Consider the following 16,820-nt stretch of genomic DNA (forward strand, 5'->3'; position numbering starts at 1 on the left):
TCCAGGGCCGGTGCTCTATCCACTGTGCCACCTAGCTGACCCAAAATGTGTATTATTTTTAAAAATTAAAAAACCCCAAAACTTAGCTATGTGACCTGTGCAAGTCCCTTAACCTCACTCAGGCTTGGTCTGTCATTTGTAAAATGGGGATAATCATAGAACTTCCTTCAAAGAGTACTTGTGAAGCTCAAATGAGATAACATATGTAAAGTATATTGAAAACTTTAAAGTCTCATTCAAGTGTTATTTATTATTATTGTCATCTCCTTAGAGGCTGTATGGCATAATAGAGAGCTGTAGTCAGAGCTAGTATGACCTGGATCTTTTGATACATATTGACTGTGTTATCTTGGGAAAATCACCTACCCCCTTAGTACCTTAGGCAACTATAGATTGCAAAGAAGATGCAAATCTTCATTGGTAGAAGGAGTTTCCTTATCTAGAAGCTCCCTAATCCAAGAGAATCATGGGTCCATTATTATCCTTGGATGATATGATTGAGAGACTTTGTAATGATGGTTTGGTTCTTCCTAAATCTCTAAAAAAGAGCCACCAGTGGGGCAGCTAGGTGCCGCAGTGAATAGAGCACCAGCCCTGGAGTCAGGAGTACCTGAGTTCAAATCCGGCCTCAGACACTTAACACGTACTAGCTGTGTGACCCTGGGCAAGTCACTTAACCCCAATTGCCTCACTAAAAAAAAAAAAAAAAGAGCCACCAAACCACAGAAACCTTTACAACTCCTTAGAAATCTTAGGGGGTGTCGAGGTGATGAACATTTCTATGTGCTTAGGCTCTGCACTCCCTACTGAGCTGTGAGTGAGCCAAGAACTTGATAGAGAATCTACATTATGGGAACTTGACAAAGGGAAAGAAGGAAGGAAATAAGAATTAATTAAGCACCTACTATGTGCCAGGCATTGTTCTAAGTGCTTTATAAATAATTTCATTTTATCAAGTGAAATAATAACAGCTTTAGGGAAAATGAGATAAATGTGACAAAGCCCAGATGACCTAAAATATCTTCTCACGTTCTTCCAAAGTCTTCCCAAATACAGTGAAAGTATTGAGGCTACCCAATATCTATAATTTATTCATATCACCCATCACCTTCTTCATGAGCTGCTTGAAGGGGGCACCTGAAATCCCTCAGAGCATGTACTCAGATTGATAGAATCTCTCTAGACATTTAAAAGTCTTTATCATCCTGTCCCCTCAAGATCTTATAGTATCCACTCAGCAGATCTGACACAGAAAACCACTGATAGGCCAATAGAAGGGAAAGGGAAGAAAATAAGCATCTATTAGATACCTACTATGTGCCACTGTGCTAGGTACTTTACAAGTATTATCACATATGATTCTTATAATATCCTTCTTTGAGGGCATAGGATGCTTCACTCTTGTTTTTGTCTTCTTAGCATCCAGTACAATGCCTGGGAGATAGATCCTATAATTCCATTTTACAATCAAGGAAAGTGAGGCAGACAGAAGTGGTGACTTGCTAGGGTCACACATCTAGGAAGTATCTGAGACTGGATTTGATCTCAAGTCTTCCTGACTCCAGGCCCAGTGCTCTATCTACCATGCCACCTAACTGTCTCTAAAAGAAAATCTAAGGCAGCCTGATTGCATGGAATGGGGAATTGAGCTACATTTGTTCTATTGTTTAATGTTCAATTTTTCATGCATATCTTAACCTTCCCAGTCTCTTCCCCATATGATCACAGTGGATCATATATGGTCTCCAGTGATGAATAACTGTTTCTAGTGGTTCTAGATATTCTCCTTCCCTGAGAGAAAAGTTTTCCAGAACCACTCTCCAAAAGGCCAGAAGCCATGAAAGGCAGATTGTATGCCTCTCTCTTTTGTGTACACCCTAGAGCCCACTCATATACTAAAAACACCGCAATGCTTCAACCGAGTTTCCTTTATAGACAATTCTTTCATTCCTTGGTGACTTGAGAGTCTGAAATCAACGTTCTCTGGATCCTCATCTAGGACTGAGGATTCAGTGTGTACACTGTGATCTGTGTTCACTGTTAATACTGCCCTCTGACTTCCTGTGGGCTTTATCAGAGGTGACTTTGATGGTTGGGGCATGTCAATAGTGAACTCAAGACCAGTGTCTGCAATACTCTGACCAGACTGAGGATGGTACTGATCCATGCAGAAATCCCTAGAAAGATTGGCTGGATCTGGACATACTAGTGTTGTCATGTCCACCTTCTTGGGGATATCCAAGCCTTTTGTGAGTTATGATCCTCACTGAATATACAGAGGCTAAACTTTTTCTTCATGGGCTGTAGAAGTCTATGTCTCAGATTTTCTTTGCAAAATGACTGAAATAAAATTGTAACTTGAAATCTACTGCCTAGCAGGTAAAGGTCCAGGAGGTATAGGCTTAGAAGGCATAGCTAGGATGGTAGTTAATTTTTCAGGGGCCTGAGACAATCACTGAGGCTGGTCACGTAGATGTAAGCTTCTGGAAAGTCAATCTTCCATTCCCCTCAAGAGCTCTTATTGTGTATATAACGAACTCTCCCATAGTTATAGCAAAAGGCATGTCCCACCCCCTCCCTTGGGGAAAAGTGAATCTTACCTCTAGAATCCTAGACACACACACACTCCCATTTGACATTGAAAGCTCATCATGACCTGATTCCAACCAAATATCATACACTATCTTCTGGCTGTCTTTTTTTTTTTTTTTGGGCGGGGCAATGATGGTTAAGTGACTTGCCTAGGGTTCACACAGATAGTAAGTGTCAAGTGTTTGAGTTCACATTTGAACTCAGCTCCTCCTGAATCCAGGGCCTATGCTTTATCCACTACACCACCTAGCTGCCCCTCTTCTGGCCTTCTTTCTATTCCTCATATGCAGCACTCCATGCCTTGAACTAGATATCTGTCTCATGTGTGTGTATATATATATATATATATATGTATATATGTACATGTATGTATATATATATGTGTGTGTGTGTGTGTGTGTACATGCACACACGTTGTGTCCTCTAGATAGATTGTAAGCTCCTTGAGGGCAAGGGATGCTTCACTCTTGTTTTTGTCTTCTTAGTATATCTAGTACAATGTCTGGCACACAAGAGATACTTATACTTAATGCTTCTTGATTGGTTGATGTCCTTCATCAAGGTCTTTCTCATTTGGTTTAGTCTCTGATTTGGTCTCTGTGTCCTATAGCGGACTGCATTGCTTAAGGATCCTTGGGGTCAATTTTGTTCTCTCTTTTTATTATACAATTCTCTATATGCATATGGTTTCCCATTACCTACTTAATTGGCTGGTTATGATCCGAGTACTTGGGAAATTGTTCCTGCTGCTCAGTAAGCTGTGGATGCCACAGTGACTATTTGTCATCTAGAGTCCTCTGCCTTCTCAAGCCAGCCTAGTATGGTTTATGCATTTCATCATCCTTTCATTTTTGATCCCTCCTCTCTATAGTAGTCTCTCCTACCTTTGCACAGAGCTGGGGACCTTCTTTTTCTTTGCATGGAAAGTAATTAGGAACTTAACATCAATGTCCTCTGAATTCTCATGGACTGTGAGCTACCTAGCATCCACAAACACTGAATTACAATAATGGATGAAGAGTTCATCTCCAAGGTGCTTAGAATGATAAAGTCAGATCCCTTGAGACTCTTTAGCAAGTACCAAATTTCTGTGTGTCAGGAAGCTAGGTGGTGCAATGGATAGATTGCCAGGTCTGGAGTCAGGAAGACTCATATCCCTGGGTTCAAATCTGGCCTCAGACACATAATAGCTATGTGACCTTGGGCAAGTCACTTAATTCTGTTTGCCTCAGTTTCCTCATCTGTAAAATAAGCTGGAGAAGGAAATGGCAAACACTACAGTACCTTTGCCAAGAAAACACAACAAGGGGTCATGAAGAGTCAGACATGACTGAAAAATGACTGAACAACAAAATATTTCTCTGCATCAGGTACCTGCTGCTCTTGCAGTATCTCTGTAGTATGTTCTTTTTGATCCCAAAAGAAAGGTGCCAGGCTCCAGGGTTTCAGGCAGTTCAAACAAGAGAACAGATGTATTTTCTCCTCCCTAAATTCTTCACTGATGTTCAGGGCCCAGAACAATTCATGTGGTAAGACCTTCCTTCTGGCCCTGCATGTATCCTGGTGAGATCAGATTAAGCATAGCATTAGCAGCAGCTCTGAAGGGGAAAAGAAGTTACTAGAGGGGATTAAGGTGGGGAGGAAAAAGGGTATGACTAGTGGGCTTCTGGGCTGAATTTGTGTTCTAAATGAATTAAAAATAAAGAAATAACTCCTTCCTATTAGATTCAGATAGGAAAGAGTTGGTCCTTTATTTCTTATGGGATAACAATTAACTTCCATTTCCATAGCATAGTACCATAACCAGGGGAGGACAATTGGATCTTGGACCTAAGGGTGCTGAAATTTAGAGGGGACCAATACCATTCCAGAAGGTACTCCCTCCTCCCCACACCAAGTGAACACCCTGATTGGATTTTTTTGCTCTGCCTAACCTTGCCCAATGTACAAAAACAAAATACTTTTCTTAAAATTGCCTATGAAACAGGTCACGTGAGTATTATTTCTCCTATTTTATAGATATTTTATACCTTAGCTCAGAGAGGTAACTTGGCCAGAGTTACACAACTATTAAGGAGCAAGGTTAGGTGGTTGTTGATTAGTTGTTCCACTCCTGTCTGACTCTTTGTGACTCCATTTGGGGTTTTCTTGGCAAAGATACTGGAGGGGTTTGCTATTTCTTTCTCCAGCTCATTTTTACAAATGAGGAAACTGAGGCAAACGGGGTTAGTGACTAGCCCAGGGTCACACAGTGTCTGAGGTCAAATTTTAACCAAGGTCTTCCTGCCTCCAGGCCCAGCGTTCTATCTACTAGGCCATCTAGCAGCTCAGCAGGGTCAGAACTCAATCTCAAATTTGAGTCAATCTAGTTCTCTGTCCACTATACAAAACTACATAGCATAGCAAAGTGTCTACTTTAGTACCTCTGGGGCACAAATTCATTAAAACAATGTTTCCTAACCACAAGTCCGTGGAACAGAGAAAAATGTTGCCAGGCTACAAAAGTTTACTCCTAGCTTCTTAAAATTAACAAACTTAAACTTGTTTTCGTCTCAGTGCTGTTCTCACAACTGTGGGGTTTCTGGTCTCTGTACCTAGAAACATCACAGGATCACCAGTAGATCTAGAGTTAGAGAGTCCATCCAATCCAACCCCTCCATTTTACAAATGGGGAAACCGAGACCCAGGGAGGTAAAGTGATTTGTTCAACATAGTAACACAGGAGAAAGCATCAAGATGGCATTGACTTTAGAGTCAGTGTTTTTCCCATTCTACTACAAACTGTCTATACAGATTGGAGAAGTTCCGTAGTAGAGAAATTCTATATTTTATTTATTGGGGAAAACTCCTGGAGACTGCTTCTGATGGTGGCTGACATGGGTCTGGTGTGGGCTTGAGTCACTGAAGGTCTTCCCCTTTCTTACCTAGTTCCATTACGGACGTGCCTGAGACCTGGGTCTCTTTCTTCTGAAGCTAGAGAACATCTTTCTTTCACACTGCGGATGCAAACCCAAGGAAGTCAGCAGCCCAGATGTGGATAGGAGGAGGGGAGGGGGAAAAGAGAGAGACCGACGGACAGACAGATAGAGACAGAAACACAGAGATGCAGAGAGAGAGAAAGAGAGAGAGAGAGAGAGAGAGAGAGAGAGAGAGAGAGAGAGAGAGAGAGAGAGAGAGAATCTTGAAGAACTCACAAAAGAATAGGCCTATTCTATCTGGGCTATCATTTATCATCCCAACCTCGCCCCAAACTACCCTTTTCTCTTTTCCTTATTTTCTTCTCTTCTTCCTCTTTCTTTCTTTCATTCCTCATATGTAAGATTCTGGACTCTGGATCTCTTAAGATGCCACCAGAATTTGAAAGATGCCCTCTCCTTTTTTTCATCTCCCTACTCTCACCCACCCCACTCTCTGTTCTCTATTCTGTTCTTTCCATTTGATATGTTTCCTAACTGCTTATTAGACACCTCGAACTGGACCTCCCTGTAGACATCTTAAACTCAACATGTCCAGAATTAAACTCAATATCTTTCTCCAAAACCTTCCCCACCTCCATCCAAACTTCCCTATTACTGTTGAGGGCAACACCATCCTCCGAGCCTCTCATGCTCACAACGTAGGCATCTTCCCCAACCCCTCACTATCTCTCACTCCTGTGAGAAAATAATGTGATATTAATAGTAAATGCTTACTGCCAAAACTGGTACAATAGCCATTAATGTAGAATTGGGGGGGGCGGGGCAATGAGGGTTAAATGACTTGCCCAGGGTCACACAGCTAGTAAGTGTTAAGTGTCTGAGGCCAGATTTGAACTCAGGTCTTCCTGAATCCAGGGCCAGGGCTTTATCCACTGCACCACCTAGCTGCCCCCATTAGTATATAATTTATTTATCTTTTAAATTAAAATTTTTTTTTGCCAGGCAATGAGGATTAAGTGACTTGCCCAGGGTCACACAGCTACTAAGTGTCAAGTGTTTGAGGTCAGATTTGAACTCAGGTCCTCCTGAATCCAGGTCCAGTGATTTATCCACTGTTCCAACTAGCTACCCCTAATATATAATTTAGTAATATTTTAGAAAACCCAGCCTAGTCCCCCAATAATTTAAATAACACTCCCGCATATCTATCTTATTGTTAAGGCCTGTCTATTTTGCCTTTGAAACATCTCACTAATACCTTCTTTTCTCTGATACTGCCTCTGACACAGGCTCCCATCTCCTCATGCCTGGCCCCTTGCTGCTGGTGGGTCTGCCTACCTCATCTCTCCCCACTCCAACCCATTCTCCATTCAGCCACCAAAGCGATTTTCCCAAAGTGCAGGTCTGACCATGTCATCCCCTACTCAATAAATTACTGTGATTCCCTATCACCTCCAGGATTAAATACAAAATCTTCTGTTTGGTATTCAAAGCCCTTCATCATTTAGCCCCCTCTTGTCTTTCTAGTCTTTTTACACATTATATACCACTCAACACCCCATGCACGTACTTTTCAATCCATTCATGCCAGCTTTGTTGCTGTTTCTCCAACACCACACTCCATCTCAGCTCTGGGCATTTTCTCTGCCTGGAATGCTCTTTCTCCTCACCTGTCTCCTGCTTTTCATGTCTTCTTGAAGTCCCAGGTAAAATCCTACCATCTACAGGAAGTCTTTCTCAATCCCTCTTAATTCTAGTGCCTTCCCTCTGTTGATTATTTCCTATTTATCATTATATATGTGTGTGTATCTAATCTCTATCTATCTATCTATCTATCTATCTATCTATCTATCTATCTATCTATCTATCTATCTATCTATCTTGTTGGTACATATTTGCTCCCTCATAGATTGTAAGCTTCTTGAGGGCAGGGACTATCTTTTACCTCTTTTTGTATCTCCAGAGTTTAGCACAGTGCCTGGAACTTTGTGTAGACACTTAAATGTTTACTGACTGTTTTCCTCCCTTCTTTCCTCTCATCTTTTTCTCTCTTATCTTTATTTTCTCCTCTCTGTTCTTTCATCTTTCTTCTCTATAGTTTTCTGTTGTCTCTGCTCTTCCCACTGTTTTTTTGTTCTCTCCTTCCCTTTATCCTTATTTCCCTCTCCTCTTGCTATTCATTGATTTCTCCTTTCTGTTCTGTTATCTGTTTTCTCTTTTCCCCTTCACTCTCTTCTTTCCTCTCTGCTGTTTTTTCCTCTTCCTCTCTTTTCTTTTTCCTTCCTCTCTTATTTTTTCTTCCTTAGTTACTCCAGCAGCACCTCACCAGTGCCTGTGCCAATAAATGATGGTGAGTTGTAGAGGTTACGCCGAAGTGGGTTGGGCCTAATGAAGAGCTCTTGGCTCATCTGCCAACCAACAGTGATCCTGTGAACAGGAACTTATCTTCCCTCCCCTCCTCTTTTCCAGAAAAAGAAGCAGACCAAACTGACCTTCAACTACAATGAATTCTTCTTCGAGCAGGTATGGATAGTCCTGGCCCCTCACAGCCAGAAATCAATTTCTTATCCTCATGGTGGGCTACTGGGTAGAGCTCTGAAATGCAATTTAGAATCTCTCTGGGTTCCAGTCCTAGCTGTGCCACTGACTTGCTGTGAAGGCCTTTCCCCTCCCTGGGCCTCAATTTCCTCATCTGTTTAATGAGTCCTTTCACCTCTAAAGTTCTATCATTCTAAGATTCATTTTCTCTTCAGGACCCAGCTTCTACTGTCACTTAACTGGGGTTGGGGAGGGGGAAAGGAGTTCTTTAATTTAACGATGTCAGTTAACGACTCCCCTCCTTTTCCTTCTCTTATTCTCTCCTCCTCTTTTTCCCTTCCCAAAACAATAAGCTGCTCACTGAAGGTAAGAAGGGAAAGGGGAAATTATTTCTGTTCTCCCCCCACCCCCACTACAAGCCCTGACAGTTGTTGATGACTAACTTTGTACTTGGGGGTGGTGGTGGTAAGTGTTGATGGTAAAGTCTCTTCCCCCTCAGGAGCCCCTACACCCTGAGGTTGAAATGTAGCAGAGGGCTAAGGCACACACACATTTACTGAGGCAGTGAATCCAAACAGTAAGTGCCAGAGGAGGAAACCAAAGGAGAGAGCTCAGTGTGGACTAGAGTGCTCAGGATAGGCCTAGAATGCTGGATGTCAGAACTGGGGGGAACATAGATTACCACACTGAAGGGACTCTAGAACTCAGAACACATAGTGTAAGAACCAGATAGAACTTTAGAGTCAGTATTGTTCATTGAATTGAGGAGGTAACTGAGACCCTGTGAGGGGGAAAGGGTCTTCAAGTTGTGAATGATTAGGGATTATCTATAAAGATGAAGAAATGCCCAGTTCACAAAGAAAGTTAGTGGCAGATGAGATGAGCATTTGAGCTGAGTCCTGATGTCATGGCTAGGATTTATTTTGGTGGGGGGTGGGTGTTGCAGGTGTTAAGGGAGAGTGGTGTGACATAAAGTATGACATCAGGAATATGTATATGGAGACAGTGGGGAGATACCCCCTCCCTACCTGCTGGAGGAGGCCAGGATACAGAAAATAGCCAGTACTAAGGGATGGGAGGAGAAATCCGGTCAGGGAAGGGAAAGTGCTCTCTCAGGACTGCTTTTGGGTCATGCCACCTCTTGGGTCTTTTCTTTCCAGGGGCACTTCCCTCAAAGGGCTATTCAAATTACTCAGAAGAGACCAGAGTGGAGAGAAGAGAGCGAAGTCTACAACCTCTGCAATTTCCTGCAGGTGTTGGAAAGCTTCTGGAGTTACAGCCAGCAGCTCCAGCTGCTGCTGGCCAAAGTCATCCGCTATGAACGGTCAGTGCCAGCTCCAAGACCAGCCACCTTCTGCCTCAGGCCTCCCAAGAAGGGGACACAGGGCTATTATTAGGAATGTTTCTATGTGGGGCAGAACCAGTAGGGAGCAGGGAGAGCAGCAGGCAAAGGTCAGAAGCACTCCTTCAACCCTCAAAGGAGTTGGGGGAATGACAAGTACTCTAATGGTGAAACCCTATGTGTGTGATCCTGGGGCATTAATGATGTAGGACAGCCTGGCTCAGCTGAGAACTAAGTGTTGTGGTGATTCAGGCTGTGGGGAGGACATGTGCCCCTCTTCCCCTATGGCAGGACCCTAGGACAAAGGCCCATTTGCCCATGGCTCTGAAAGGAGAAGCTTCCTTTTTGGTTTTTTTTTTTTGGTGAGGCAATTGGGGTTAAGTGACTTGCCCAGGGTCACACAGCTAGTAAGTGTCAAGTGTCTGAGGCTGGATTTGAACTCAGGTCCTTCTGACTCTATCCACTGTGCCACCTACCTGCCCCGAAAAGTTTCCTTTTGATCAGAGCTGCAAATGCAAATGACTGCCTCAGGAAGGGCAATATTCAAAAGAAAAGGACTATATAACCATCTCATCATGGGGTCATAGATCTGGGGATCTCAGAGGCCATCTATGAAATCCAACCTCCTCATTTCACCAGTGAAAAAACAGACCCATGGAGATCACATGACTTACTCAAGGTTATGTATGTAGGAAAAGGTCAGAAGTTGAATTTGAACCCAGGCCCCCTGACTCCAAAATCAGGTTTCTTTGCCCTGTTTCTCAGGGTATTGTAGAACGCTGGTGTGAAATTCAAAAAGAAATGGATCCCACTGGGCTTCATATTGACTTAGAAAACCACAAAGGAACATTATATTGTGCTGTATTTTTATTTTGTTAAACATTTTCCACTGACATTTTGATCTGGTTCAGCTTGCCCTTGAGAGTTTTTCAATAGCCATAGAGGGGGGTAGCTAGGTGGTACAGTGGATAAAGCACCAGCCCTGGATTCAAGAGTACCTGAGTTCAAATTCGGCTTCAGACACTTAACACTTACTAGCTGTGTGACCCTGGACAAGTCACTTAACCCCCATTGCCCTGCCGAAAAAAAAAATTAAAATCAATAGCCATAGAGGGAATTCATCAGACAGGGATTGGGATTGGGGGACTTTCTGGAGGAACTTCAGAAAATAGTTTTACTCAAAGGTTCCTGGGATCACTTATTTAATGAGATTAAGACAATGAGCTGTCAGACTCCATTGGTCATTTGTTCCAGGGTCTTATACACTAGAGCCCAGTGACCTCACCTCTCTGAATCTTAATTCCTCATCTATAAATGGGTGTAATATTTATACTACCTGTTTCTAAGGGTTGTTCTGAAGAAAATGCTTTTCAAACTTTAAGTAATATTATTTTTCAGTCATTTTAATGTCTAACTCTTCCTGAGAGGTGTCAAATACCTGGCCAGAGGCTACACACCTGAGTGCAATTTAACCAGATTAAAATGTAATTGGGAAAGATTTAACAAAAATACAATAGTACATAGATAATGTTAATACCTGGTGTTCTAAGTGAAAATGTGATTAGCAAGGATCCTTATATATGGTATGGTGGCCCTGTTTCTATTTGAGTTTAACACCACTCTCTGACTCTAAACTGCAAAGAAGGTGCTGATCTGTGTTGGTAGAGGTATTTTCCTCTTCTGGGAGTTTTCTATACCATTAAAATCACAAGTTCTGTCACTTATCTCTATGTTAAGGACATGGATTTAGAACTGGAAGGAACGTTAGAGGTCATTTAGTCCAATTCCCCCATTTAGCAGTTGAGAAAACTGAGGCCAGATAAGTGAATTACACCAAAACACGAGGTCACACAGGGTTAGAGGCAAGATTTGAACCCAGGTCTTTAGACTCAAAAAATACACTTTCTTCCCATGGTATCACAGAGCCTCTTGTTGTTCAAGGCATTGCACTGAGAAGCAAACACTCACTCTGAACTGAGCTTCATGACCTCACTTAGAAATGGAAGCTTTAGACCTTAGCCTAAAAAATCCACCAAACACAGCCGACTTCAGGGTCCTCTAGACTAAGCAGGAGTAGCACCGGGAGCTGTCCAGGACTGGAGTGTCCCCTCTTCTGGCTAGGAATAGGATGATAATGCCAGTAAAGGGGAGAAGATTGTGAATATTCTACTCAGCTCTTTCTTCTTTTTTTTTATTCAGCTCTTTCTAACAGAAAATCTTCTGAGTCCAGGTCTCCCCATCAGGTTCCGTTCTCCACTGCTCCCCAAATGATAGTCTGTTTGCTTCTTCTTAGGTTTGGCAGAAGACGTGTGATCATTAAGAAGGGGCATAAGGGCAACAGTTTCTACTTCATCTACTTGGGGACAGTTGCTGTGACTGCAGATGATGATGGCAGCAGCGCCTTCCTAGACGCACACCCTGAATTGCTCTATAAGGGTTCATCTTTTGGAGTGAGTTGGTGTCCTTCAGTCTCTCTCCTTAAGTCAGGGGCTTTGGTGGGGCTTGTGAGAATGGCCTTCCCAATTCCCTGACAGGGTGATAATCTCAGGGAACAGGCCCAGCTAGAAGAAAGCAAAGCAGGGTTGTGATAGTAAAAGTCCTCGGACAGCAGTCTTGGGTCAGGTCATACAGGTTCTGGTCCAGATTTGTCTGCTGCATGTCTATAGGAATTCGGGCTTTTAGAATCTCACTTTCTCTGTAAAATGAAGGCTGGATTAGAGCCACAAACTGAGTGATTCTAATCACTAAAATCCCTAGAGGGGAATTTGGAGATTATCTATTCCAACCAATCCATCCTGCCATTATTAATCTACTTTACACATAGGAGTCTGGGTGCTATGGTAGCAAATGGATCTAGATCCAAATGACCTGAATTCAAATCCTGTCATTTACTTGTTCTGTGACCCCAGAGAAGCCGCTGGATTTTTCTGAGCAATAGTTTTTACATCTGACAAAGAGGATCTTAATTGTCACACTTCCTTCCCCACAGGGTAGGAAAGGACTTCATTCCACTTAAAACCCTAGAGACATGTAGACATGGACATGGAAATGTCACTTCCCTGATCTTTTGTTCACAGTGTAAAGTCAATACTCTCCCACCTTATATTCAAGTACCAACCTCCATAGTCTGGTAGCACCCTGATTTTTCAGTCTTAAATTACTTCACTGTGCCACCTAGCTGCCCCCATAAGCAGCAGAGAATTGAGTATACTTTGTTGCATCACAGCTTCAGAGTCTGCATTGAGTGCACAATCATCTGCAAATAATAAAATCATGCACCAACACTCCCTCTGCTTTAGTCTTGGCTTGTAGCCTTTTCAAATTGAAGAATTTACCTTTAGTGCAGTAGCTGACCTTGCTGCTGTGTTTGTCCTCACTGAAGGCGTTTGACAACATGGCTGAAAACATCATGCTAAAAATCATGGGAGCAAGCCTTTAGCCTTGTTTCACTCCATTGGTGACTGGGAAAGCATGAGAGCATTGTCCTTTATCCAGTTCAAATACCCCATCTTCCAGGAAGTCTTTAATGGTCCCCCCAACCAGCTGTTAGTGCCATAATTTCTCAGATTATCTTCTATCTGCTCCATGTTCATCTAATTTGTTTATGAATTCATCTTATTTGTATATGTGCTGTATTCATCTGATGTAGCTAGGTTGTCTCACACATTAGAAAGTAAGCTCCTTGGGGGCAGCTAGGTGGTGCAGTGGATAAGGCACTGGCCCTGGATTCAGGAGGACCTGAGTTCAAATCCAGCCTTAGACGCTTGACACTTACTAGCTGTGTGACCCTGGTCAAATCACTTAACCCTCATTGCCCTGCAAAAAAAAAAAAAAAGTAAGCTCCTTGAGAGCAAAAACTACTGCTTTTGCTTTACTTTGTATCCCCAATGCTTAGCACAATGCCTGGCACACAAAATGTGCTGAATGTTGCACCTATTGATTGACTGATTAATCTGGAAATGTTGTGAAGAATGCATTGGAGTGCAGAGAGGTGGGAGGCAGAAAGAGAGATCTCCTTCTCTTTTCCCCCACCTACAGGAGATGGCTTTGTTGACTGGTTCTGAGAGGATTGCCACTGTGGTCTGTATGGAAGACACAGAGTTACTGGTTGTGGACAAGGAAGATTTCTTTGGTAATAAGATGGATGAGGAGGTGAAGAAGGAATTTCAATTTCGGTTTAATTTCTTCAGGTAAATCAAGCTTTGGGTTATCAAGGAGTTATTGAATACTGGCTTTGTGGAAGCCTATAGCTAGACTCTGTGAGAGAGATGGGGGAGCAGGGAGGGGAATACTTTGACCTTGGGCAAATCCCCCCTCACCTGAGGTGGGGGGAGAAGGGTAGGCCTGAGTTTGCATGGGGGAGGGGGAGTTTAGCTAGGGTGCTGGAGAAAACATATCTTGTGATTCTAGAAAGTTTTTATGCTGCTAAATGAAAGCAATTACATTTCAATATAGCTATTAAAGGATTTTGTAAAAACCCAAATTTGTGGATACTAGGGTAGCAACTCATAATTTCTCAAAAAATCCCTTCTAGCTCTAAATATCTGACCGTACTCTTGAGGAAGGGTTGGTAAAGTGTCTAGCAGAAAAGAGGCAAGACAATCAAATATTATTAGACAGCGTAGGGTCAAGTAGTGTATAAGAAGTTGGAGAGCTCAAGGAAGCTTCCATGGAAGAAAGGGATCATTCAGGTAAGAAAAATGGAGGTATAATCATGCCAGGTATGTTTAGATTGGGGGGTAGTGAGGAGGTCATGCTGGCTGGAGCAATGGGTATCAGGGAAGTGAGTGAAATAACTTCCTAAAGTTACAGAGGGTGATTAGATACTAGGTCAAATGATCAAGGATGACTAGGATTTTTCTCTTGGGCCAAATGGGGGATAGGATACAGCTGGACTGGAGGTGGGGTGGGGTGGGATGCAGGAGAAAGCACATTTGGGATGCCAGAAAGTTTTTGTTGCTGTGACTAGCTAATAATATGGGACAGAATTGGGGTGGGGGGATGGTGGTGTATGGTTAGGAGCAAGGCCATGGGAAGGACAGTGCTGTTTTTTAGATATTAATACCCTGGGAAAAGGCCTTATTGCTCTGCTTTAGTTGTGTCTCTGGCAAATAAAGGGGGGAGGAATAGGAGAGACAGGATATCCCCCAAATCCCTGGTTTGGAAATGGAAATGGCCATTAATATCCTTTCTCCTCAGGGAGCACAATCTCTTTAAGACGTGGTCTGATGAGAGCCTCAAGAAAGTGGCAAGTTATTGCAAAGTGGAGAAGTTCCCACTTGGGCAGCTGATAACTCGGAATGTGACGGAATCTGGCTTCATCATGTTTGTTACAGAGGTGAGAGATGAAAGGTGAAGGGGCTGGGGAGAAAGAGTGTGGAGGGTGACTGGGCACTTTGAAAGAGGGTGTGTGCAAGTATCATCAACATTGTGTGTTGCTCAACTGTGATAGACTAGATTCTTCTCACCAATACAACTGTTCAAGAAAGTTCCAAAGGGCTCATGATGGAAAAGGCTCTCCAAATCCAGAAAAAAAAAAAAAGAACTGTGGAATATGGATGCTGATTGAACCATACTATCTCTTTTGTTTTTGGTACTGTTGTTTTTCTTTTTTGAGGTTTTTCCTTTTTGCTCTGATTCTTCTCTTATAACATGATTAATGCAGAAATATGTTTAATGTTATTATACATATATAACCTATATCAGATTACCTGCTGTCTTTGGGAGGGAAGGGAGGGAGGGAGAAAAACTTGAAATTGGAAATCTTATAAAAACAAATGTTGAAAACTATATCTACATGTAACTGGAAAATAATAAAATAGTTTTATTTTTAAAAAGAAAATAAAAAAAGAGGGTGTGTGCTTTAGTACAAAGGGAATGTATAACAAACACCTACTACATATGTATACATTAAGTACATATATACATATGTGTGTAAGCATGTAAACATACATACATACATGTATAGCCTGCAAGCTATATACTAAGCATTGTTCTTGCCATAATCAGTTCTCTAACCCACTCACCGCAATAGCTTTTCTAAATCTCATCTCTCCTCAACCTTACTCTTGCTACCTCAATTCCCCATGCTCTCTTCTAGGGACCTTAACTTAAGCTTTTACAAAAAAAAAAAAAAAATGAGGTCATTATGTGAGAATTCTCTTCCCTTCTCCTAATGTAATATCTCTCTGACACCCTCCTCTCCCACCTTCTCCTTCACTCCAACTTCTCACAAAGAGATGGCCCTTCTCCTTGCCAAGGTCAACACCTCTACATGCATACCCTTGATCCCATCTCCCAAGTCTTCTCCAGCAGATTGCCCCACTATCATCCTCACTCTCTAATCTTTAATCTCTTACTATTTCTTTTCCTGTTGCCTACAAACACCCTCATATCTCCCTTGTCTTTAAAAAACTTTTACTTGATCCTACCATCCCTATTAGCTATCATTCTATATTTCTTTTCTCAGATAAACACCCTGAAAAAAATCTATACTCAGTGCCTCTACTTCCACTTCTTTCATTCTCTCCTAAAACCTCTGTAATCTGCTTTTCAACCTCATCATTCAGCTGAAACTGTACTCTCTAAAGTTAACAATTGCTATTTTTTCCTTTTTTTTCCGGGGCAATGAGGGTTAAGTGACTTGCCTAGGGTCACACATCTAGTAAGTGTCAAGTGTCTGAGGCCAGATTTGAAGTCAGGTCCTCCTGAAACCAGAGCCAGTGCTTTATCCACTGTGCCACCTAGCTGCCCCCAACAATTGCTATTTCTTTTTTTTAATTGCTATTTCTTTTTTTTTTAGTGAGGCAATTGGGGTTAAGAGACTTGCCCAGGGTCACACAGCTAGTAAGTGTTAAGTGTCTGAGGTCACATTTGAACTCAGGTACTCCTGACTCCGGGGCCAGTGCTCTATCCACTGCGCCATCTAGCTGCCCCCTTAATTGCTATTTCTAATAATTTTTTTTTTCAGTTTTCATCCTTCTTGACCTCTCTGCAGCATTTGACACTTCATCACTTTCTCCTACCAGCTGCTCTTTATTTTCTGTTTTTTTCTTCTACCTGTCTGACCTCTCCTTGTCAATCTCCTTTGCTGATTCTTTATTCATGTCACTTCTCCTAATAATGGATGTCCTGTCTTCAGCTAGCTTCTTCTTTTTCTTCTTTTTTTTTTGTCTATACTCTCCCCCTCTGTGATCTCATCACAAAGATGAGTTGAATGATCATGTCTATGTAGATGATTACCAAATCTACACGTGCAGTCCAAATCTCTCTACTAAGCTCCAGTTCTGTATTGCCAACTGTCTCTTGGATATTTTGAACTGCATGTCTCTATAAGCACCTTAAACTCAATATATCCAAAAATAAGAATCCATTATTTCCCCCTTCAAATCCCTTCCTCAACTGAACTTCCTTATTACTGCTAAGGGCAG

At 42.2% G+C, this 16,820-nt stretch overlaps 1 protein-coding gene across 1 annotated transcript in view; it reads left to right on the plus strand.

The window, feature by feature from the left end:
* Positions 1-16,820, plus strand: part of CNBD2 (cyclic nucleotide binding domain containing 2) — an 85,223-nt gene that overhangs the window by 22,018 nt on the left and 46,385 nt on the right. The window contains 5 exon segments of the mRNA XM_043980776.1: positions 7,980-8,033; positions 9,209-9,372; positions 11,684-11,840; positions 13,429-13,580; positions 14,590-14,728. Of these exon segments, the coding sequence (XP_043836711.1) occupies positions 7,980-8,033; positions 9,209-9,372; positions 11,684-11,840; positions 13,429-13,580; positions 14,590-14,728 (666 nt within the window).

The sequence above is a fragment of the Dromiciops gliroides genome, chromosome 2 (genome assembly GCF_019393635.1).
Source record: "Dromiciops gliroides isolate mDroGli1 chromosome 2, mDroGli1.pri, whole genome shotgun sequence".
In the NCBI taxonomy this organism is placed as follows: domain Eukaryota; kingdom Metazoa; phylum Chordata; class Mammalia; order Microbiotheria; family Microbiotheriidae; genus Dromiciops; species Dromiciops gliroides.